Source organism: Oncorhynchus nerka, linkage group LG22, assembly GCF_034236695.1.
Source record: "Oncorhynchus nerka isolate Pitt River linkage group LG22, Oner_Uvic_2.0, whole genome shotgun sequence".
Classification (NCBI taxonomy): domain Eukaryota; kingdom Metazoa; phylum Chordata; class Actinopteri; order Salmoniformes; family Salmonidae; genus Oncorhynchus; species Oncorhynchus nerka.
Window position 1 is genome coordinate 39,216,064 of NC_088417.1, and position 25,326 is coordinate 39,241,389.

The following is a 25,326-nucleotide window of genomic DNA, read 5'->3' on the forward strand; positions in this document are numbered from 1 at the left end:
GAAGGCAAGTGAGACGCTTGCGCGATGTGTAGCCTATGATCGGATCCTGTCTGCTCACACTCATCGCTTGCTCCCCCGCGGCTCACCAGTTGATGTAGACTGTGTGTGCCCGGGTGTGGCTGGCCCTTCCCACTGATAAAGGACAGAACCCTCGTTGCTCTGCTCACCCAGTGCTGCTAATATTCTCCTCATCATAGTCTCGAGAAGGAGAATGTAAGTCACCAATGGTCAAGTCCCAGACCGTGAAACTGCAACACGGCGACCACCACAGATACACAGAAAGTAATCGATGCACATCCAGCCTACAGAAAGGTAATTGTGTAATTAACTAAGCATACCTGGAATAACCTGTGTGTATGGCCGTAAATCAGCCTCATTAGAGTACAGCGGGACCATTGTTATTGAACCAAAGCCCCTATAATTGCGGTGTAATTGGATCACACTTGTCATTAACACTATTTACCCAACGCCTGAGCGTGGCATTCAGTGTGTACTGTACATGTGTTTGTTTTGCTTAAAGCTCCCCAGTGACCGCCAGCTGTATAGCTGTTTAATATCGCACCGTTTAATAATCATCATCAACATCATCATCATCGTCGTTATTACAATGGGGGTAGTCCTATAGCTTAATATACTGTGTCATTAGGGGTTGTAGAGGGAACACGATACATAGGCGACAAGACAGGTAACACTAATGAGTCCCCTATTGTTGCTAGTTAACAGGGAAAGGAGTTCATCTGATGGGACACCAGCAGAGGGAATGTAGTCGGGGAACAGGGTCGTGTTCATTCGTGCACACCGTAGCAAACCATTTTGCAAGAGCTTCATGTTGGACATATTTAGGTAGTCCCTCGCCGTTTCGGTCCGTTTTCATCCGTCTGGTTTCTTTTATTTTTCTCCGTCCTTGCTATTCATGTTATTTTGTTACTACATTATAATACATTCAATAATGCTGGCATAATGACAAATGCTATCTAGTGCTAAGTGCAAATTCTGGTATTGAGAGGCTTTTGTTGGTAGCTGCATTGCAACCAGTCTGAGAACACCTCTAGTAAGGAACAATATGTTACAGGGAGGAAAGCAGCTACTAAGCCTGTTCCATTAAGAGTTACAACTTTCAGACACAGGAGGCGCACACACACACACAAACACACACTAATGCACACACACCAAACACACGTGTGTAGCATGCCATTCTCAATATCCCGTTGGCGTTGAGACGAGGAGTGACAGTCTCTCCGATTGGAAATGTCAGCCACCTTAACACTCTCCGTCTTCCCTTTATTATCCTTTTATTAACCTTTTTAATTGTTCATTTGTTACGGCTTCCAATTATTCCGCCTTCCCCTCTCCGCCGCCTCATGTTCCACCTCTGTTCGCTAACTCCCTCCCCCCTCCCACTCTCCCTCCTCCCGGTCTCTCTCCGTCGGGGCAGTGAGATGAAGCAGGAGCTGGCGGAGGAAGGCAGTAGATGCTCCATCCTCTCCAAGCAGCACCGCTTCAACGAGCACTGCTGTATCCGCTGCTGCTCTCCCTTCACCTTCCTGGTCAACCCCAAGCGCCCGTGTCTGGACTGCCAGTACAACGTCTGCAAGACCTGCCGCACCTACAGCAAGCGAGAGAAAGCCTGGCTCTGTACCGTCTGCCAGAAGACCAGGTCAGTCTACTACGGTCTGAATCCTATTTATCTCACTGGATGAATGAATGGATAGAGAGAGAGCGAGAGGGAGGGAGAGACAGGAACACCAGAGTGAGATGGGGAGACTAGGGGGAAAGACGGGAGGCGAGGGAGAGCAGAGGGAGGTAGAGGGGGGGAGCGAGAGAGGCAGATAGCTGGGTTGGAGCCCGGGGAGAGAGAGAGAGAGAGGGATGGAGGGAGAGTGAAAGGGCAGGGAGGGAAGAGTGAAAGGGCAGGGAGGGAAGAGTGAAAGGGCAGGGAGGGAAGAGTGAATGGGCAGGGAGGGAAGAGTGAATGGGCAGGGAGGGAAGAGTGAATGGGCAGGGAGGGAAGAGTGAATGGGCAGGGAGGGAAGAGTGAATGGGCAGGGAGGGAAGAGTGAATGAGGTGGATACTACACTGCTGTCGCTGTTACTACAGTCTGTCAACGGCGACCAGAGTTAGTTAGGAGTGAAAGAGAGGGAGGGAGAAAGAGAAGACTGTCAAAAAGAGGGAGCCCGGGGAGGAGGGGGAGAGAACAGCGCGTCGTGTTGGAGAGAGCTCTTGGGAACGAGGGGAAGGACGGTGGGGGGGGGGGGGGGGTGTAGGTTGTGAGGAAAGGAGAGTGTATGAGGTGAGAGACTGAAGAAAGGTGTTTTTTGGATGCTGCAGCCAGGTGTTGTCCATGTTGTATATGTCCGGAGGAGAGACTGTGTGTGTGTGTGTGTATGCTTGCCGTCATAGCACAGACAAACTCCGACACCAACATGAAGCTACACTAACCAGGCTTCACCGTATTGAGCTGCGTTACAATGGGAGGATGATGAATTGAGCAGAGTATGTTGTGTTATACGGGCTATACTCTATACTAGGACCTTGATGAAAACCAGAACACTGCTTTTCATGGGTGTGTGAACTGGGTGGGTGGAAAGCTGTTTGTCTGTGTCTTCACCTAAGTGTGTGTAGACTTCATATGATATGTGTTTGTGTCATGTCATTTATGTGTGTGAAAGGGGATATTTAGTCAGTCGCAGAACTAAAAGCATTCAATGGAAATGTCTTCCGCATTTAACCCAGCCCTTTTGAATCAGAGGGGTGCAGGGGGCTGCCTTAATCGACGTTGCCTCCAGCGTCTCACTTTGTTGTGTGTCTCAGCCTTCTGGGTGGTTTTAGATACATGGATGGAAATGCCTGAAGGATGGCCCAGTCAGTCTTCTCTACCACCTGAGTCGCTGACATGGAAAACTGTGTTTTCCTTACCATTCATGACAGTGATATCACAGTGTGTGTGTGATGATGGAACATGCCAAGGCGTGGTATAGAATTAGACACGTAGCCCCAAACTGGGTTTACGAGACAAAACTGTTGATTTTTTATCCATCAGGGTGGAGGTTGGTTGGTCTTTCTTTCTTTCTTTCTTTCTCTCTTGCTGTTTCTCGCTTCACCCCCCCCCCCCTCTCTCTCTCCCCCTCATCCTTCCTCTCCCTGATACTACCCTAAGGCAAAGGGCTGTAGCTCTCTCCATCCCCCATCTCTCTCCACCCCACCTCCCTCTGTTTCTCTCTCTCTCCCCCTCATCCTTCCTCTCCCTGATACTACCCTAAGGCAAAGGGCTGTAGCTCTCTCCATCCCCCATCTCTCTACCCCGTCTCTCTCTCTCTCCCCCTCATCCTTCCTCTCCCTGATACTACCCTAAGGCAAAGGGCTGTAGCTCTCTCCACCCCACCTCCCTCTCTCTCTCTCTACCCCGCCTCTGTCTCTCTCTCTCTCCCCCTCATCCTTCCTCTCCCTGATACTACCCTAAGGCAAAGGGCTGTAGCTCTCTCCAACGTGTTAATGTTAGTGAGATGAGTAGAGACTTTGATGCATCCAGCTCTTTTAATACGCTCATTACTGTTCAGAGTCACTGATATAAATGATACTAAATGCTATCATAATATCAACAACCATCACGATGGGATGTATTACCGCATAAGACGGCCTCCATCCCAAATGGCACCCTATTCCCTGTGTAGTGCACTCCTTTTGACCAGGGCCCATAGGCATGTTCTTAAACCGCGTGTCCGTACTAGACACGCACGAGAATAACAGCTTCGATCACGGTCAATCCAGTTGCTTGTGTAGCTGAAGCGATTTTTGCCGCCGTGCAATTTAAAAGATCAAAGCCCGCACTCTCCTTTCTTTCTTCGCTCATAAGTACTTACGGTTAGTCCAGCCCGGGTGTGAACATTTGAGACGCGGATATTTCTCGCACACTCTTGACAGCAGTCGATGTAGCTATCATTCGGTACCTCTCCTTTCCATTATCTTCAACAAGGACAAGAGCGTCCATCGTTCCCCACCGTCTGGTGAATTATCACCCTGATATACTAGTCAACTGTAACAAACGACGGCCATAAAAATCCACGGCTATTTCACCACCTTGCCTGATATCAGGCCGTCAGACCTGGGTTTTTGGCGGTTGGCTAGTGACTGCCGCTGTGGGCTGCTTCTATTTCTCCTCCCCATTTAGCGCGGTGCTGTAGTGTATTGCTGGAGGTGTTGGACCGACTGCATGTGTGAAACAGCCTGTCCGTGTGGCTGGCTGTCTTCTGGACTGCACGTCAGCCGCTCCCACAGCCTCGCAGAAAGAAGGGTGTGTGAAATGGAGCCCTGCCAAACTGTTCCAGGGCTTCAAAATGCCTGGGCTTTTTCGTTTGAAAACCCACGTTGCAGTATTTACACAGTAGCTATTTCTCTCCTGATTACATCAATTGGTAATATGGTTTGAGTTATAAGAACATACGGGTTGATTTTACACCAAATTATCCTTTTGCATCGCTTCAAAAGCATTCTCTGTACACAGTTTATGCTCGTCCTACAGGTGTGTGCATCAGAATAATACCCAGACTTCATTTTGGCTGCTATCGTCTTCACCAGGGTCGTATTCCTTAGTGCACACCGTAGCAAAACGTTTTTTTTTCCAACGGAAAACCGAAACAGGTGTTTCTTAATGAACAAGTTCAGATAGTTCCTCCATGTTTCAATCTGTTTTCTTAGGGCTCCCGAGTAGCGCAGCGGTCTAAGGCACTGCACCTCCGGGTTAGAGGCGTCACTACAGACACCCGGCGCACAATTGGCCCGGCGTCGTCCAGGTTAGGCCGGTGTAGGCCGTCATTGTAAATAAGAATTTGTTCTTAACTGACTTGCCTAGTTAAATAAAGGTGACGTACTTCCGCTTGGTGCCGAATGAATACGACCCAGGTAGAGATGTACTGGAGCTGAGACCTAGATGGTGTCAGGCAGGTAACTGGGCGAGCCATGTGGAAAGGGAATCAGATTGATGCTAGCTTCTACTAATGTGAGTCTTCACTGTATAACAGATAACAGACTGTTCATCTCCTGGGTGGGTGTGTGGGTGTTTTCAAGTGTGTATGTTGCACTGACCTGACTAGTTGCAGTCTATCTATTGAGATGGAAGCAGAGCGAGCGAGGGGGGGGGGGGTGTTAGGGAGATGAGGCATTGTGCTGTGAGCTGGGGGTAGGTTCAGAGACTCACTCTATTTCCTTTCCCAAGAAGCTTTTAGTCAATTGAAACGGTTCGGGCCAATTGCAGAGTAGAGCTAAACACTTATACCTGTAGCCTCAGTCCACTTGAGTTAGAGCAGTAATTATCTCCTCCTCTCTCTCCCTTTCCCGTTCCTCATCTCTCTCTTTCTCGCTCTCTCTCTATTTCCTCAGCTTTCTCTTGCTCGGGCTCTTTCCTCATCTCTCGCGCTCTTTCCTCATCTCTCGCCATCGCCCCCCCATCTCTTTCTTTCGCTGTCGTCCTCCCTCTTTATTACGGTCTCTCCCTCGCTCCTCTCCTATAGACTCTCCCTGTCTGACATGGTAGCCATTGACCAGAGAAGACGGGTGGAATTGTCCGTGCTCGTTTAGGATACAGTTAACAGCCCGTCCTTCAGAAATTGAAACGGCCTAATTCACAGACCTGGTTCATTTTTACCAATTGAATTCGTGCAGGAGCTTCCTCAAAACTAATTACAGCTGAACGCTCTAGCCTAGAGGCAATCTTCCTGTGTGTGTGTGTGTGTGTGTGTGTGTGTGTGAGTGAGTCGGGTACGTACGTGTGCGTGCTCTCTGTCCTCCCTGCAGTTCTCGTGACTGTTGCTCTGTTGGCCTCATGTGTTCTATCAGAGTCTCTCTGTAGGGGCTCAGGTGTGTATCTGGAGCAGGTGATAACCCGCTGCTGTTACTGCTGCCAGCCAAACAGGCATCCATCCGCTCTGGCAGGTGCCAAGCCAGTGTGTTTTTTTTTGGTTTGCAGTGTGTCCGCGCTATGTGTGGTTGTGTCACCTTGCAGAGATGTCTGACTCATTGTTGTGGGATAATATAGTGGTGCCATGGTTTCTCTGTCAGTCTGCAGGCCTCCCTGGTGTCTGTGTGTGTGACAGAGTGATACCCAGAGAGTCAAGCCTCTGCCACTCACAGCTGTGGCCCCAACTCCATTGTGGCTCCTGTTGTACCTCCGGTTTCACCAATTCAGCATTGCGAGTCAGGAAACTGAGTCCGTCAACATCGTGTCTGCACTTGTGCTGTGTGCTCTGATGCCCGTTGTGTGTCCTCGGTTGACTTCAGTTGTATTAGTTCTGCACAGTGAATTAATGGAGGTCTCCACGTGAAAGGGCACTTCCAGATGGTTCAGTCTGTGAGCGGCTGGGCCTCCCTGTTCACACACAGGCGATTGGGAATCTTGTGATTCTTAAATCAGTTTATGGGACACCAGGACGACTGCTAAGCCCTTGTTGTTTTATGGGTTAATGGGAAATGATTTTAACTTGTTTTGTCTCACAGTAAAACAAGCACATCTACACTCTCAAAAGCAACTGTGCAGAGTGTTCCCGAGGTTGTGGATTCTGCTCGTCACAAGTCCTTAGTGGGAGACCTATCGAAACACAATTTTACCAGAACAACACTAGTGCCTATGTAACAGTATAACTTTAGACTGTCCCCTCGCCCATACCCGGGCGCGAACCAGGGACCCTCTGCACACATCAACAACAGTCACCCACGAAGGTCTCAGAGCAAGTGACGTCACCGATTGAAACGATATTTAGCGCAAACACCGCTAACTAGCTAGCCGTTTCACATCCGTTACACTCACCCCCCTTTTGACCTCCTCCTTTTCCGCAGCAACCAGTGATCCGGGTCAACAGCATCAATGTAACAGTATAACTTTAAACCGTCCCCTCGCCCATACCCGGGCGCGAACCAGGGACCCTCTGCACACATCAACAACAGTCACCCACGAAGCATCGTTACCCATCGCTCCACAAAAGCCGCGCCCCTTGCAGAGCAAGGGGAACTACTACTTCAAGGTCTCAGAGCAAGTGACGTCACCGATTGAAACACTATTTAGCGCAAACACCGCTAACTAGCTAGCCATTTCACATCCGTTACACTTACACCCCGAGAAGACTGGAAGGGGACCCAGTCCTTCTGGAAAAACTGCATAAATGTGCTCCCAGCCCACATATTCTATTGGCTATCCAGTTAGCTTTATATGTGATCTGTACTAGTGTTGGCATCAGAGTCTTTTGGTCTCTCTCCAACCCCAGAGTGCTGTATCTCATATCCTGCTGCCGTGCTGATCGGCTCCGCTGAACTCTGTCTCCAGGTGATTCAACCGAGCTGTGATTGGCAGATCAATGGCTCGGCTCTCCACCTCTTCTCCTGTACTTCTTGTTTTCACACTGGGAGGTCTTGATGCGACTTGTGCAATTACTCCTCTCTCTCATGTAGTTTCATCGCTCTATCTCTCTCTCTCTCTTCATTTGTGTTCTCGCTTTCTCTCTTTCTTTCTTCCTCTCTCTCGTATGCCTCTCTGATAAATAGCAAGCAGGGATGGAATCCTGAGGTGCTGCTGGGTTAGAATTATCTCTCTCACTCACTCTCTCTCGCTCGTTTTTTTTTGTTGTCACTCCCTTGTTTTCTTCCTCCCTCCCTGGTTCGTGCAACACTCTTCCCGAGGGCAAGGCGGTTCCATCTGATCCTGTGCCACAGTGCGCTCTCCAGCGCACGACCCAAAGTGAGATATTGACACCTCAGCGTTCATATTCACCACGCATTCCCTCCCTCCTGCCCCGAGAGACCCCTTTGAAGAAGGAGAGAGCCAGGGAGAGTAGAGAGAGAGGGGGTAGGGAGAGACCGAGGTAAAGATAAGGAACGAGAGAGTGGGTTGGAGAGTGAGTGAGGGAGACAGGAGGGTAAAGGCAGGAGTTGATCCCCTTCCAATGAAAACATTTCCATAATTGCATAAATCCCTTCCCTCGTCACCACAATGTAGCAGTTATGAGTATTATGAGTATTCACTCTCCCTGCTGCACTTGGGCATGCCTATAGGTCCTTATCAATAAAACGTCACAATAGGGTGCAGAGCGTTTCGATTAGCCTGTTCCGGGGGCAAAGGATACCAAATAGTTAGACAATGTATTTAACAAGAACAACTGCGTGCCGTTGGTTGTAAGGTCATCACCTCTCGAAGAGCTGAATTCAGAACTACACATTACCGATTATCCCATGCAAAACAATTGCGCACATTTAGCTCAATCATCACGGCAAGTACCTGCATGCTTTTCATGATCAGAAGGCTAAACATCAGCTGATCACGTAATTTTCAGATACGCCTCACCATATCGCTCAATAAGCAGTCACCATTAATTGGGTATTTGAGTGATGTAAAAGTAAACTATATTGTACTTGACGAGTATGGGTGGTTTAGGTTCATTTTCCATCTTTTGTGTGCACTGCCTGTCAAGCAGCAGAAGGGCGCATTTGCCGTGGTACCGTTAGCTGATAACGTTTACCTTGCAAACTACGGGTGGAAACGTTGTAGTTGGCCAAACGTATAGCGGTAAAGTAGACCTAATGTAGGCCTACCTAGCGAAGTTAGCTAACATTATACCCTTTTCAACATCATTTTTAAGAAAGTATTTAATCACGATTGCTGCTGACAAAACACGATAGGCGATTGATTGATGGGCCACGTCAAAATGGCTAGCTAGCTAATAACAGATCACGTCAATATAGCTAGTTAACAAGCTAACTTTCAGGGGATAAACTAGATGGCTATATCCAAATATTGTTTGATTTGCCTTCCATCGATCGTGGTGATGACAGGCAACTACCAGGACGAGGACTTGCCGATGTCAAGGTCTTTCCAAAAGCCTAATCTCTGATGAAGAAAGCTAAATCATGTTGTTTGCTTAGCTAGCTAGCTAGGTACACGCCAAATTGATAAGGGGATCTTCACGTATCTGGAATTGCATGAACAATTGATGTTTACTGGTCATGAAAAGCATGCTGTTACTTGCTGTATAACTCTGATGATGATAGAGCTCAATGTGCGCAATTTTTTTTGCATGGAATAATTAGACATTTGTACTTCTGACTCTGCTCAATAGGGGATGATATTAAAACCAAATCATTATAACATTTATTTAACAATCCCTTGAAACAGGACATAGTTGTCAATGGAGCCAAATCGAACGTAATTGTGACGTCTTATTGAAAATGACCTGAAGCGTACAGAGAGATTTTGTGGCTGTTTTTGTCATCTTACAATTGGTCATTTTTCAGTTTACTGAACTGGGCTAAATACCTAGAAATTCTGGTTCTGTGGCTAACAGTGGGTTTCCACACTCGAGATGCACCTCTATCTCACACACATACAGTGTATTAGGACACAGACACACGCACGCATAGAGTGGAGAAATGCAGCCTACACACTCGTGGATGTGTTTTCTTCTTCCTGGAAAGTGAGGCATTGTGGATGCATAGCAATTAGCTCTATATGCTAATGCTGATATCCCACTGTCCCAGGTGTGTGTGTGAGTTCTGAGACCCTTTAATTGCTGTTTATTTTAATCTCCCTCTCCCCTCTTTCACTCATCTCTCTCTCTCGCCCTCTCTCTCCCTCTCCTCTCTCCCACCCTGATGCATATCAATGATTCTGCACAGCTCCAGGTTTACATCTCATCTTGGCTCCACTCCCATTTCTCACTGCTGTGTGTGTGTGTGTGTGTGTGTGTGTGCGCGTGTGCTAGCCTTCAGAGGTGAACTGTTGGAGCCCTGTAGCAGCTGGAGTGATTCCCTTGTTGTGGAGCCATGCATTTTGAATTAAGGTTATTTTTCCTGACTGGCTATGGATTTGGGGTGTTTTAATTCACGGCATAAAATCATCAAGGGAAGTTCCAGTTTTGTTTACTCCCAACTACCTAAAACTTCAACTTATCCGAAAGCACTATATTTCTGTATTTTTGGTCACAGACAAATGGCACTGGCACAAGACGGAAATGTCAGTGACTATTGAGCAATAGATGTGTCAAACAGAATGGCTGCACCTGTCTATCAGTCTGGGGTGATATAACCACACATTCACCTGTCCTTAGGCTACTTACTGCCCAATCTTGGCTGCAGATTCACAACTACTACTACTGCACAATGTTCAGCTCTCTACTGCTAGCTGTATCCTAGTTCTCACTGCTGGCACCCAGTCAGTTTTGATGCTCTGTTGGTGAACAGATTTGTCACCGGAGACTGCCTGACTGCAGTGTAAAGACCCTCCTAGGCTAACGCTAGCTTAGCGCCAGTTAACACTCAGCACACACATGCTCCCCATCCAATTTTGTCCCGCTGTTTGCCGTTTTTGTTTTCTAACGGTATGCAGGCAGCAGACGTTTTCTGGGTGTCCTCTATTTGCAAGTGGAATGGATTTAATAATTGTTCACACCCAGCTGCACATGTTTATTCATCGTAGAGTCCACGGGGCCATTTGGTGGTTAGCGACACGAGGCTTCCCCTTGCCTCCCTAATAAATCACCCACCTTGCTGTATTTCAATCCCCTCTTCCTCACAGATAGGCCTATGGCATTACTATTGTTGATCTTTGACCCCAAGCAATCAGCTAGAGTGGGTTTTTCACTTTAGACTACTGTACATGAGGTTTCTAATCTGTCAATGGAGGGAGTGTATCCCAACCCAAACCCATGCAGAAGTAATGTTTGTATCATAGCAATATACTACTATGATCTGAAAAAAAAGTCAAAAATCAAATCAACTGTAGTGATGTAAAATCCCTATAAAATCTGACCATGTTGGATTGCTGACAGAAGGCTTGACGCCTACAAGTGCCTTCTAGTGTGTAATTTCCACCTGCAGAGCAGTTGCTTATTCGTCGTGTTTATGCGCTCTCCAGTCCCATCTAAACACATTTAGGCTCCGTCTCAAATGGCACCCTATTCCCTATAAAGTGCACTACTTTTTGACCAGGGCCCGTAGAGGGGCTATGGTCAAAAGTAGTGCACTACACAGGGAATAGGGTGCCATTCGGCACACAACCCTTAGTATTGAACATTCCTGAAGTTGGAGGGAATCACCATGGACACCTTTTGCACATTGTCGTGGAAATTTCCTCTATTTACCAAATCATGGGAGCAAACCACACACACAAGTCAGAGTTAGTTATCAAAGTCCATCTTTAATTATATGAGCTCTATCACAATCCTGTGACTCTCAGGCATTCAGTGTCTAACCATGAATTCTCTGAGAGCCCCTTCCACATTTCAAATGAGGTCCTTTATAGCAAAGACACACATAGTCAGACATCATAGACATAATTCATCATTCAGCTTTGTCTCCTTTCTCAAACCCCAGAACCATAAACCAATCCTCCATATATCAAATTGTCATTTAGATACAACCAACCCTAAATACAACCAATCCTGGACAAACTCACGGAGAGGAGAATGAGGCTATAGGTTAAGATAGGAACAACATTAGAGGGAGCATAGAATGATTCCAGACACTGCCACCCTCCTTTCCCCACTGGGAAATGTTTACACATGATGACACTTTGACCTCTCCCCTCTTTGCGGCCCATGCAACTTAGTCTTGACATAGAACAGATAACTGCAACCTCGCCACATTATTATACAAAAATACCATTCTGATGAGAAGTAACTTACACACATTTGATGAATATAAAACATCTTACATATGTTACCAACAAATTCTGAATCTTCCACGACAACATGCTCAGATGGTCACCAATAGCGACCAGTGCAAGTTATACCAGAATAGAATCTTACAGCTCTTCCCCCTATGACCACTATTACTAAATTTGACCAGGTTTACATGAATGATACAGAAGTGTCTATTCATCACTTTGGTGATCGAATCCCCACATTTCACACACAGCTAGAACAGGGTTTTAAAAACGTGTAGATACAGGGCCATCACAGGATTCGGGCATTAACCCCAAAGGAGACTTTTTCCAATATGGCCCCCAAACATCTCAATGGGTTCTTATTGGATCAATTTCGCATGAACATACCTGTATGAAATAATATTATAAACTGGGTGGTTCAAGCCCTGGATGCTGATTGGCTGACAGCTGTGGTATATGACAAAACATTTATTTCTACTGCTTTTACATTTACTGCTTTTACTGTATTATTTCTTTGGGGAACTGTGGGGGGATCTTGGAGGGCTGGTGGCCTGGCGGTTGGGAGCTTGGGCCGATGGCTGATAAGTTGCTGGTTCGGGTCCCCGTTTATGACCTTGTGGGAGATCTGCCGATGTGCCGTTGAGTTCGGAGTTGACCCTGGTTGCTTCAGTGGGTCGCTCTGGATGGGAGTCTGTTAGATGACTGAATTCAATGTAAATGTTGAGCGGCTTCACTGCAAGTAGACTGTCAGTTTTAATATTCCACAAAAAAAAACATAATTTTAATATAATCCATCCAAGGTAGAAGCTGAATAAACTGCATGATTGTTACACAGGTGCACCTTGTGCTGTGGACAATAAAAGGTCACTCTAATATGTGCAGTTTTGTCACACAACACAATGCCACAGATGTTTCAAGTTTTGAGGGAGCATGCAATTGGTGTACCGACTACAGGAATGTCCACCAGAGCTGTTGCCAGATAATTAAATATGCATTTCTCTACCATAAGCTGCCTCCAACATCGTTTTAGAGAATTGGGCAGTACGTCCAACCGGCCCCAAAACCGCAGACCACTCCAGTACAGGACCTCCACATTAGGCTTCTTCACCTGCGGGATCATCTGAGACCAGCCACCTGGACAGAAGATGAACCTGAGGAGTATTTCTGTCTGTAATAAAGCCCTTTTGTGGGGACAAACATATTCTTATTGGCTGGGCCTGGCTCCCCAGTGGGAACTGGGGCGGGGGGGGGGGGGGTCTGTTATTGTAGAATAATAATGAAGACATCAACACTATGAAATAACACCTATGGAATCATGTAGTAACCAAAAAAGTGTTAAACAAATCAAAAATGTTAGATTCTTCACAGTAGGCACCCGTTGCCTCGATGACAGCTTTGCACACACTTGGTATTCTCTCAACCAGCTTCACCTGGAATGCTTTTCCAACACTATTGAAGGAGTTCCCACATACGCTGAGCACTTGTTGGCTTCTTTTCCTTCACTCTGCGGTCCAACTCATCCCAAACCATCTCATTTGGGTTGAGGTCGGGGGATTGTGGAGGCCAGGTCATCTGATGCAGTACTCCATCACTCTCCTTGGTCAAATAGCCCTTACACAGCCTGGAGGTATGTTGGGTCATTGTCCTGTTGAAAAACAAATGATAGTCCCACTAAGCGCAAACCAGATGGGATGGCATATCACTACAGAATGCTGTGGTAGCCATGCTGGTTAAGTGTGCCTTGAATTCTAAATAAATCACTGACAATGTCACCAGCAAAGTCCCCCACACCATCGCACCTCCTCCATACTTCACGGTGGGAACCACACATGTGGAAAGCATCCGTTCACCTACTCTGCATCTCACAAAGACACTGCGGTTGGAACAAAAATCTCAAATTTGGACTCATCAGATCAAAGGACAGATTTCCGCCAGTCTAATCAATGTCCATTGCTCGTGTGTCTTGGCCCAAGTCTCTTCTTCTTATCGCTGTCCCTTAGTAGTGGTTTCTTTGCAGCAATTCGACCATGAAGGCCTGATTCACTCAGTCTCCTCTGAACAGTTGATGTTGAGATGTCTGTTACTTGAACATTTATTTGGGCAGCAATTTCTGAGTCTGGAAGCTCTAATGATCTTATGCTTTGCAGCAGAGGTAACTCTGGGTCTACCTTTCCTGTGGCGGTCCTCATGAGAGCCAGTTTCATCATAGCTCTTGATAGTTTTTGCGACTGCACTTGAAGACACTTTCAAAGTTCTTGAAACGTTCCGCATTGACTGACCTTCATGTCTTAAAGTAATGATGGACTGTCGTTTCTCTTTGCTTATTTGAGTTGTTCTTGACATAATATGGATTTGGTCTTTTACCAAATAGGGCTGTCTTCTGTATACCCTCCCTACCTTATCACAACAAAATGCATTCCAGGTGACTACCTCATGAAGATGGTTGAGGGAATGCCAAGAGTGTGTAAAGCTGTCATCAATGCAAAGGCTGGCTACTTTGAAGAATCTCAAATATAAAATACATTTTGATTTGTTTAACACTTTTTTTTTGGTTACTACATGATTCAATATGTGTTATTTCTTAGTGTTGATGTCTTCACTATTATTCTACAATGTGGACAATGGTGAAAGTAAAGAAAAACCCTTGAATGAGTAGGTGTGTCCTAACCTTTGACTGGTACTGTATATCTGGCACAGCTGGCTAATTTGGATGTGAATTCTCTACCACCACAACCATTTTAAGGTATTATTGGACATGCTACAATTGCATTTCTTACAGGTATGGTCATGCGAAATTGATGAAATAAGATCTTATTGAGTTGTTTGGCAGCCATATTAGAAAAAGACTTGTGTCTATGTGGGGATCCTGTAATGGGCCTGTGTCTACAAATGTTTTTAATTGAATTGTGTTTAAAGAGTATACGTGAGGAGTAACTGACGTTGTTTGTCATCGGTTAAAATCCCTATGGAAGAAAATGTGTGGATGAAGGAAAGTGTCGTAACACAGAGACACAGGACATTTGATTGCTGCTGCGTTCTTGGCTAGGTCTCCCTTGCAAAAAATACTCTGTGTCTCAATGGGCTTTTCCTGGTTAAATAACTTTTTTATTTTTTTTAAGTCCATGACACATCGTCATCCCAATTGAGCCCGACGGCTCAAATTTGGAGGTCTGGCTCATGGACACACACACACACACACACAAGCTATTTTCCATATCTCAGTTTACCACAATCCTCCTCCCAAACATCCTTGTTTTGTTAATCTGTCACGGTTTATAACGGGATTAAACAACATGTTTGCCTCTTGGAATGCAACCGTACGAAATGGAGTGGAATGTAATTGTCAGGTTTGCAAATGGCCGCCTAGTGCCTGCATAACTTCATTCTGAGTTGTCCCTATCCTGCTCTCACACAGATCTGGTGTTGCCCAGCCAATCTTCCTATCCTATTATAGAAATAATTTGAGTGGGCGATTTCTCGGTTTGTGCGCGTGGATGCTGTCCCTCCATCTGTCTCTCCCGTGGCCCTCTCTGAGATGGGACAGAATGCACAGACAGCCAGCCACAGGGACTCTAGTGAGGGAGAGAGAGGCAGAGAGCGAGAGAGCGAGCTCATCCTTTGTCGTCAGTGACGAGAGGGAGCGTACGAAAGATCTACATACACGTACATGCATGGGATGTCTTTTGAGACGGGAATTCTCTCTCAGAAGGCCTGTGTTTACACATGCATCCTCCCCTTCCTTGTCTCTGTAATCTCAACCGGGACTTCCTAATGGTGATTCAACCATAATGGAACACTGCTCCATTTGGAGAGAGAATGAGAGCAAGAGAGAAATGTGCATGGTTTCTACAGCTTGTCTGGTGCAGTCATTGATCTATCCTCATCTGTCTCTCCCAGTCTGTTTATTGACTGCGCTGAGTGAGTAGTGAATGAACCAGGCTTGGCTATGGACTGGCAGATAGGAGTGCATCCCAAATGACACCCTATTCCCTACATAGTACACTATGGGCTCTGGTCAAATTTAGTGCACTATATTGGGATTAGGGTGTCATTTGGGATGCAGATAGAGATGTGTCTCTGAGCATACAGGACATGCCAGAACAGACTCAGCCCCTGTGGGCATAGATGCGCAATCATATACACACACACTAGCGGCCATTCGCTGCTTGTCAGGACAGCTCAGGACATGGGCCAAGCAGACTGATGAGTTAGGCCTCTGACTGACTGCTGTCTTATGGACGAGTTAGAGCCAGACAGGAAATAGAATGAGTCCACTCTATATCTCTATCTGACACAGGACTGCATCCTAAATTACACCCTATTCCCTGTTTAGTGCACTACTTTTGTCCATGGCCCATAGGGAATAAGGTGACATTTGGGACATACACACAGATAACATTGGAGCTGGAATTCACTGTCCATGTTGTATCAATTATTATAAACTTGGTGGTTCGAGCTCTGAATGCTGATTGGCAGAAAGCTGTGGTATACTGGTATTACAAAACATTTTATTTTTACTGCTCTAATTGTGTTGGTAACCAGTTTATAATAGCAATAAGGCACCTCAGGGGGTTGTGGTATGTGGCCAATATACCCCACGACTAAGGGCTGTGTCCTGGCACGCCGTGTTGCGTTGTGCATAAGAACAGCCCTTAGCTGTGGTATATTGGCCACATACCACACCCCCTCTGGCCTTACTGCCTAAATATACATTTTATTTTTTGCTTATTCATATACTGCAGCTATATAATACAGAACTCCAAGAGACCTCCGTTTTGTGGTCAGTTGCCAGTGCCTTTTTATTGCTATTCTCTTTCCCAAAGAATATGGAGTTAATATGCACCCAGATCTGTTCCATTGCCAAGGGAGATAGTTTGAGATCATGCAGAGGGAGGAGGAGAGCGTTACCGACAGCGAGCGAGGGAGCAAATGAGAGAGACAGGGAGTGAGAGAGTGGAAAGAGAGGCAGGGAACGACAGAGAGGGAGAAGTTGTCCCCGTAGTGCTTTTGGCTTGTGGCTTGCATTGTGTGTATAACTTGAAGGAAAGTGAACCCCAGGGACTCGGGAGGCCACAGTCGGTGCTTGTTTGGGAGAAGCGGACATTTTGTCGGTTTCTTAATTGGCAGGGCTGCAGTGATTGGCAATGCCTCCTCATGTAAAATGCACTCAAATGACTGGAGAATGTGGGCTTAGGGTGACGAGCGTCGAGGAATTATTCTGATGGGAAGAAGACATACATACATACATACATACATACATACATACATACATACATTTACATCTCTATTCATTCCTATTATAGATATGCTTTTATGAGTAATCCATATACACACACACACACACACACACACACATCCATACATTTACATCTCTATTCATTCCTATTATAGATATGCTTTTATGAGTAATCCATACATACACATACACACACACACTGGAGTCTTTCTCTGTGAGCGAGTCCATTGAGGGAGTATTAAAGTGTTCTGAGCCTGGACCAGAGAAAACACACTCGTCTGCAGGGCACGGCGATTCACTGTGTGTTGGTGGAGCAGCTCGATACGACTGAAGTTGGAAAAAGCTGCTTTGTTAAGAGGGAGCCGAGAGCAGCGAGAGAGGATTGTTTAAAGCACAGCTGAGTGCTTTTCTCTCTCTCTCTCTCTGTGTGTGTGTGTGTGTGTGTGTGTGTGTGTGTGTGTGTGTGGACATGAGTGGACATGAGCCACAGTACAATAGCTTATGATTTACACTTATATATCCCGCACTGACCATGTAACATGAACACAATGATAATCAGTTTTCTTGAGAAATTACATAGATACACTGGCAATGAAGTATTTTCCTTTTGATACATTGCACTACCAGCAGTATGCAGACATGTTACAATCCTGATGGTGGTGGGTTTGATCCCTGCCCTCGTCTTTTCTGACTTTCTCTTCTCCTGGCCTGTCTTACCCATCTGTTTCTACATTGTCTAAATAAATCTGGAGAAAAACCGTATAGGATTCTAAAATCAGCGGGGTGGTTTCTAACTGGGATAGATAGCATCCCTGACCCCCCCCCCATAGCTGTTTTGAAGGACATTTCCACTCTGTGACACAGGAAGTTCACTGACAGCTACCCATCATGCCCTTGGGCTTCAGGAGGCAGTGCTCCACTTCCTACATCTCAGTTTGATTTGACTCCCCTGCTGTATTTCTGCCCTGTTTTAGGGTCATCTAAACGGTGATGCTGCCAAGTGATCTGGCCAGATCTCAGAGTTTGAAGGAGTTTAGCCTTGGATGCTCTGATAGTGGATGATTCACCTGATTCATTTCTAGGCCTGCCTCACATCCAGGATGCACATAATCCCCTAGAATGTCCCTTTCTGGTAAGAAACCACTTTTGGCCGACCAGCTGGCTGGCTTATCAGGCAAAGGGCTTGCCTTCAAAGGGGAGAATAAAAATGTTTTGTTACCCGCGGAGTGAGCGAGGGCAGAGGAAGATCACTTGAAGGAACTTTAGGTGAAAGATAGCTAGCTTCTGCGGCCACTCTTTCTCTCTCACTCTCTTTCTCTTTCTGTCCATTTGAACATCGGTCCGCATGGATTACACACACTGGGAATTATGGCAGCGGTGAAAAGAGGCTTAACGAATAGGAGAACTGGGGAGAAACAAGAGGAACACATGTCCCATGCATCCGGGGTTTGTGATATTGTCCCCATGACCTCTGTCCCTGTCTCTCTGTCCCTGTCTCTCTGTCCCTGTCTCTCTGTCCCTGTCTCTCTCTGTCTCTCTCTGTCCCTCTTTGTCTGTCCCTCTTTGTCTGTCCCTCTTTGTCTGTCTCTCTGTGTCTCCCTCTACTCCTCTCCTCTTTCTAAACTAGTGATGATGCTGATAGTATGTTTAGGGCATGGCTCTCATGTTAGCTCCCTGTGTTCACCAGGCTCTTACAATTGGAGCCAAAATGTCACCTTCAGTATCCACAGTTTTCCCCTCTCTGAAGGGGACATTACGTGTCTACACGGTAGGTAGTTATCCCCCACTGTATGTCCTACAGAAGGTGCCATTGCATAAAGCATTGGGCTTGTGGTTGGTTTGTCCTTCCATCCAGAGATGGTACATAACATAATTAATTTAACATATCTCATTTCCACGTGTCACGGAGGATCCTGAATCTTGCCTTTTCAACCTGGCAGTTATGCCATCTCAGATCCTTTTTAATTCCAGCCAGTATTACAGTTTCCGGCTAAGGTGTTTTGGTTTCAGGTCATTTTTTATTCATATTGACCTTTGACCCTAGACGGCAGTTACTGCCTTCTTGCTTGGTACACCCACTGAAATACGTTTCCATGACAATTCGTTTTTTGTACACAATGTTGTGTTAATATATAGCTTTCAGTGTCATGTAGTTTGATACACTGACAGCCATATATTAAATAAAAGCAAGGTAAACCGTAGACACTGCAGCCCAAAGCTCAGGGAAACCAAGGAAAAAAGGCAGTAAATGACATGAGTGATGGCAGTTAAGTGCCTTTTTCCTTGGTTTCACTAACTTTCTGCAGTAACTGTAAACATGACCCCCCTCCCATTTTCTCCATAACACCACACAATTAAGGCAGGGTATTTGCCCACATGATAAAGCATGTATTTAATGTATAAAAAAAAATGTCAACAGTTACTGCTCTTTTTGCTTGGTCGGGCAGAATAGATTTCCACTTCTTGAGTGACGTCGCGCTACAGGTTCAATGCAACGTCCGAGACGGTGATGCAGAGGTCTTCAACCTTGTCTTGCCCAGGGACCACCGCCAAGTCAAACCGGCCACCCAGGGACCTCCCCATGTGATTGGGATTGGACTTGTCTGCTGTATTAATAGCGTGTCTGCTATCGCTTTGATAATGTGTTAGGAGTGGCCATTAATTTGTTTACACCCCCCCCCGTCTCTTCCAGCTTCTGCTGTGCTCGCCTCATTAGATGTCATAGCTCTAAACAAGGCTAGCGTAGCTCGCGGCTACCATTAGCCACACACTACGGTTGGCCGCGTGCTGAACGAATGGGAAGAGGCAACAGAGAATGTTGCTGTCGTGTATATCTTCCTTTCACAATTTTGTCTCCGTTCTGCGCCGCTTGCTTCATCGGATGCTAGCTACGCGCGCGCACACACACACACACACACACAGGCATGTAAGAGTACACACACTTCTCTCACAATCTCATACACTGTCCAGCCTCTCCCAGACCAGTTGTGATAGGTACTTTGGAAGGAGGCTTTTGGATTCTACAATCCCATTCATATTAACCCCCCCTTCTCTTCTTTATCTCAGACCTCCTCTCATTTCATCTTAAGTGCCTTGATCTGAAGTTCGGATTGGGGCCAATAGGAACAGTTTGTCCTGTGCTGCATCCCAAATAGCACCCTATTCTCTACATAGGGCACTACTTTTGGCGAGAGCCCTATGGGCCCAGGTGGAAAAAGTAGTGCACTATATTAGGGAACAGGGTGCCATTTGGGATGCGGCCCTGGGCTCTCTCAGCTGCTGCCATGGCCATTTGCAGTGCTAGGGGTTCTAGGGGGAGGAAGGAGTGAGAGATGAACGTTTGGGTGAGAGAATTGCCTAGCGGTGCCTGAGCAGAAGTGAGGATCTGCTGCTCCTATATTTAGACAAGTGAGTTAAGTTAGCAAGACGGAACACCCTAGACCTTCTGAACTGGCCGGGGGGGCGCGAGCGCACATGGGTGTTCATGTATACAGACACACACACACACACAGATAGGTCAGAGGTCCGCAGCTAGAGGGGCTCAGTGCTGTTCCAGTCTGCCTCTTCACCATGCTTTATTTACATTGAGGGGCGCAATAACATTTGAAATGTGTTAGATTTGATCTAAGGATGGCCTAAATGTGATGGCCTTTAAAATAGGCCATGCCACTGGTTGTGATGGCTTTGCATGCATTCCTTTCTTCGGGGTGAGGTTGAGCTGTCGATCGTCTGTCTGTGTGGTTTCCATTCAGACTGGGAGTGGCTCGTACTGCCTCATAACCAGTGGTTAGTGATGGACTTGTCTATGTCTCTTAATACACATGTACGCACGCATACACACACACACAAACACAGTGTGGGGGGGGGATGTCCCTAGCCCTCACCCTCCGATCCAACAGGTCCCAGATTGAGATCCGGGCTCTTCGCTGGCCATGGCAGAACACTGACATTCCTGTCTTGCAGGTAATCACGCACAGAATGAGCAGTATGGCTGGTGGCATTGTCATGCTGGAAGGTCATGTCAGGATGAGCCTGCAGGAAGGGTACCACATGAGGGAGGAGGATGTCTTCCCTGTAACGCACAGCGTTGAGATTGCCTGCAATGACAACAAGCTCAGTCCAATGATGCTGTGACACACCGCATCAGACCATGACGGACCCTCCACCTCCAAATCGATCCCGCTCCAGAGTACAGGCCTCTGTGTAATGCTCATTCCTTCGATGATAAACGCAAATCCGACCATCACTCCTGGTGAGACAAAACCGCGACTCGTCAGTGAATGTCTGGTCCAGCGACGATGGGTTTGTGCCCATAGGCGATGTTTTTGGCAGTGATGTCTGGTAAAGACCTGCCTTACAACAGGCCTAGAAGCGCTCAGTCCAGCCTCTTTCAGCCTATTGGGGACAGTCTGAGCACTGATGGAGGGATTGTGCGTTCCTGGTGTAACTCGGATAGTTGTTGTTGCCATCCTGTACCTGTCCCGTGTGATGTTCGGATGTACCGATCAAATTTATTTATATAGCCCTTCATACATCAGCTGATATCTCAAAGTGCTGTACAGAAACCCAGCCTAAAACCCCAAACAGCAAGCAATGCAGGTGTAGAAGCATGGTGGGTAGGAAAAACTCCTTAGAAAGACCAAAACCTAGGAAGAAACCTAGAGGAACCAGGCTGTGTGGGGTGGCCAGTCCTCTTCTGGCTGTGCCAGGTGGAGATTATAACAGAACATGGCCAAGATGTTCAAATGTTCATAAATGACCAGCATGGTCCAATAATAATAAGGCAGAACAGTTGAAACCTGAGCAGCAGCACGGCCAGGTGGACTGGGGACAGCAAGGAGTCATCATGTCAGGTAGTCCTGAGTCATGGTCCTAGGGTTCAAGCCCTCCGAGAGAAAGAAAGAGAGAATTAGAGAGAGCACACTTAAATTCACACATGACACCGAATAGGAGAGGAGAAGTACTCCAGATATAACAAACTGACCCTAGCCCCCCGACACAAACTACTGCAGCATAAATACCGATCCTGTGCAGGTGTTGTTACACGTAGTCTGCCACTGCGAGGATGATCAGCTCTCCATCCTGTCTACCTGTAGCTCTGTCTTAGGCATCTCACAGTACGGACATTGCAATTTATTGCCCTGGCCACATCTGCAGTCCTCATGCCTCTTTGCAGCATGCCTAAGGTACGTTCACGCAGATGAGCAGGGACCTTGGGCATCTTTCTTTTGGTGTTTTTCAGAGGCAGTAGAAAGGCCTCTTTTAGTGTTCTAAGTTTTCATAACTGTGACCTTAATTGTCTACCGTCTGTAAGCTGTTAGTGTCTTAACGACCGTTCCACAGGCGCATATTCATGAATTGTTTATGGTTCATTACACAAGCATGGGAAACCGTGTTTAAATCCTTTACAATGAAGATCTGTGAAGTTAATTTGTAAAAATCCAAATATCTTTGAAAGACGAGTCCTGAAAAAGGGCCGTTTCTTTTTTTGCCGAGTTGATATGTTTTTTTCTTACTTTTTCGCAGACAGTGGGGGGAAAAACCTTTCTTTGACACACAACTTGAACCTCGAGCCTCTCCGTGGAATGAAATGGTCAGATCCCCACGAACACTCCAACCCTTCAAACATTTCACAGCAGACTCATTAAGATGTAAAAAAATCATGAGATGATCTCCTCCTCAAACTTTAAAATCCCAAACTAATCATCAAACACAGAGCTGCTTCATTTCACCCCCACATCTTATTTTGTTTCATTAAATAGAGAGATCGTCTGTTGGCGTTCAGAGCAGAGGAAAGAGATTTGATCTTTGATGTCGAAGAAGCGCCGCTTTTACCCATCCCTCTGCCTTCCCTCTCCCTGCTCCACCCCCTCCACAGAAACCACTGGGATTCATTACAAGTCAATTATGGTAATAGTTCCTTTTGCCAGGGGAAGTGGGGTCCTTGGAAAAGCGTCAGAGGCCTTTTTTTTCCCCTACAAGTTTTTATTTCGCAAACATATTTTATTTAGATCACATTTAGACGTGCAAATTGATCGAAGAAGAGAGGAGAGAGAGTAAAGAAGGGGAGGAAAGCTTGTTCCCTCCCAAGCTCCAAGGCAGGGTGCTGGGGGTTCGGGGAGAAGAGACTCTCACGAAGAATCCCGCTCCCTTATTCATGTGAGTCTGGAATACGTTTTGTTTTCTCCTAACCTCATTACGGAATATGGATTCGCACAAAGTAACTGTGCTGCAGCAGTAGGGTGCCGAACGAAACCTCCTTCCCTTACCCACTTCGCTCTCTGAAATTCGTGGGATAAACCCACGAGACAGAATGTCATGTTTCATAAATCACAGCACTCTCTGAAAATACATGAAAACAGTAGAGCCAACTTAATTTGGGAAGGTTTGTGTACTGACTTAATTTGAAGTGGCTCGTGTGCTGACATGATTTGACTACATTTGAGAGGGTTAGTGTGCTGACATGATTTGACTACATTTGAGAGGGTTAGTGTGCTGACATGATTTGACTACATTTGAGAGGGTTCGTGTGCTGACATGATTTGACTACATTTGAGAGGGTTAGTGTGCTGACATGATTTGACTACATTTGAGAGGGTTAGTGTGCTGACATGATTTGACTACATTTGAGAGGGTTAGTGTGCTGACATGATTTGACTACATTTGAGAGGGTTAGTGTGCTGACATGATTTGATTTAATTTCAGAGTGTTCGTGTAGTGACATGATTTGACTACATTTGAGAGGGTTAGTGTGCTGACATGATTTGACTACATTTGAGAGGGTTAGTGTGCTGACATGATTTGACTACATTTGAGAGGGTTAGTGTGCTGACATGATTTGACTACATTTGAGAGGGTTAGTGTGCTGACATGATTTGACTACATTTGAGAGGGTTAGTGTGCTGACATGATTTGACTACATTTGAGAGGGTTAGTGTGCTGACATGATTTGACTACATTTGAGAGTGTTCGTGTAGTGACATGATTTGACTACATTTGAGAGGGTTAGTGTGCTGACATGATTTGACTACATTTGAGAGGGTTCGTGTGCTGACATGATTTGACTACATTTGAGAGGGTTCGTGTGCTGACATGATTTGACTACATTTGAGAGGGTTAGTGTGCTGACATGATTTGACTACATTTGAGAGGGTTCGTGTAGTGTGTAGCCTAACACTTGAGTAGCCTGTAAGGGAGGAGGAGAGATGGATCAGATGCTGAACCTGAACTGTACATTGTCCCCCATCTGTTTCACTACTCGTCTTGAATGACAGGCACAGGGAGTGGAGGGCTGCTAGTTGAGCCCACTGATGCAGAACGGAAATGCTTCACACCGTTGTATCAAGTGGGCTGGATGTCCTTCGGGTGGTGGACCATTCTTGATACACGCGGCGAAATGTTGAGCGTGAAAAACCCAGCAACGTTGCAGTTCTTGACACAAACCGCTGCGCCCGGGAAATACTACCATACACTGTTCAAAGGCACTTAAATATTTTCTTGCCCATTCACCCTCAGAATGGCACTCATACACAATCTACACTCTACAGTGCATTCGGAAAGTATTCAGACCCCTTGAATTTTTCCACGTTTTGTTATGTTATAGCCTTATTCTAAAATGGGGTTCAATTGTTTTTTTACCCCCCTAAATGTACATACAATATCCCATAATGACAAAGTGAAAAAAAATGTTTTGCAAATGTATTAAAAAGAAAGAACTGAGTTATTCAGACCCTTCACTCAGTACTTTGTTGAAGCACCTTTGGCAGCGATTACAGCCTCTAGTCTTCTTGGGTATGATGCTACAAGCTTGGCACACCTGTATTTGGGGAGTTTCTCCCATTCTTCCCTGCAGATCCTCTGGTACCCTTCACCAGATCTGTGCTTCGACACAATCCTGTCTTGGAGCTCTACGGACAATTCCTTCGACCTCATGGCTTGGTTTTTGCTCTGACATGCACTGTCAACTGTGGGACCTTATATAGACAGCTGTGTGCCTTTCCAAATCATGTCCAATCAATTGAATTTACCACATGTAAAAGTTACCTGTGGTAAAATTTACCACAATCAAGTTGTTGGAACATCTCAAGGATGATCTATGGAAACAGGATGCACCTGAGCTCAATTTCGAGTCTCATAGCAAAAGGTCTGAATACTTACAGTGAGGGGGGAAAAGTATCTGATCCCCTGCTGATTTTGTACGTTTGCCCACTGACAAAGAAATTATCAGTGTCTAATTTGAATGGTAGGTTTATTTGAACAGCGAGAGACAGAATAACAACAAAAAAATCCAGAAAAACGCATGTCAAAAATGTTATAAATTGATTTGCTTTTGTGGGAAATAAGTATTTGACCCCCTCTCAATCAGAAAGATTTCTCGCTCCCAGGTGTCTTTTATACAGGTAACGAGCTGAGATTTGGAGCACGCTCTGAAAGGGAGTGCTCCTAATC

The 25,326-nt window shown here is 46.1% G+C and overlaps 1 protein-coding gene across 1 annotated transcript in view; it reads left to right on the forward strand.

The window, feature by feature from the left end:
- LOC115105157 (rab effector MyRIP-like) overlaps positions 1-25,326 on the forward strand; it is a 139,733-nt gene that overhangs the window by 81,792 nt on the left and 32,615 nt on the right. Inside the window, 1 exon segment of the mRNA XM_029626829.2 lies at positions 1,436-1,657. Within this exon segment, the coding sequence (XP_029482689.2) occupies positions 1,436-1,657 (222 nt within the window).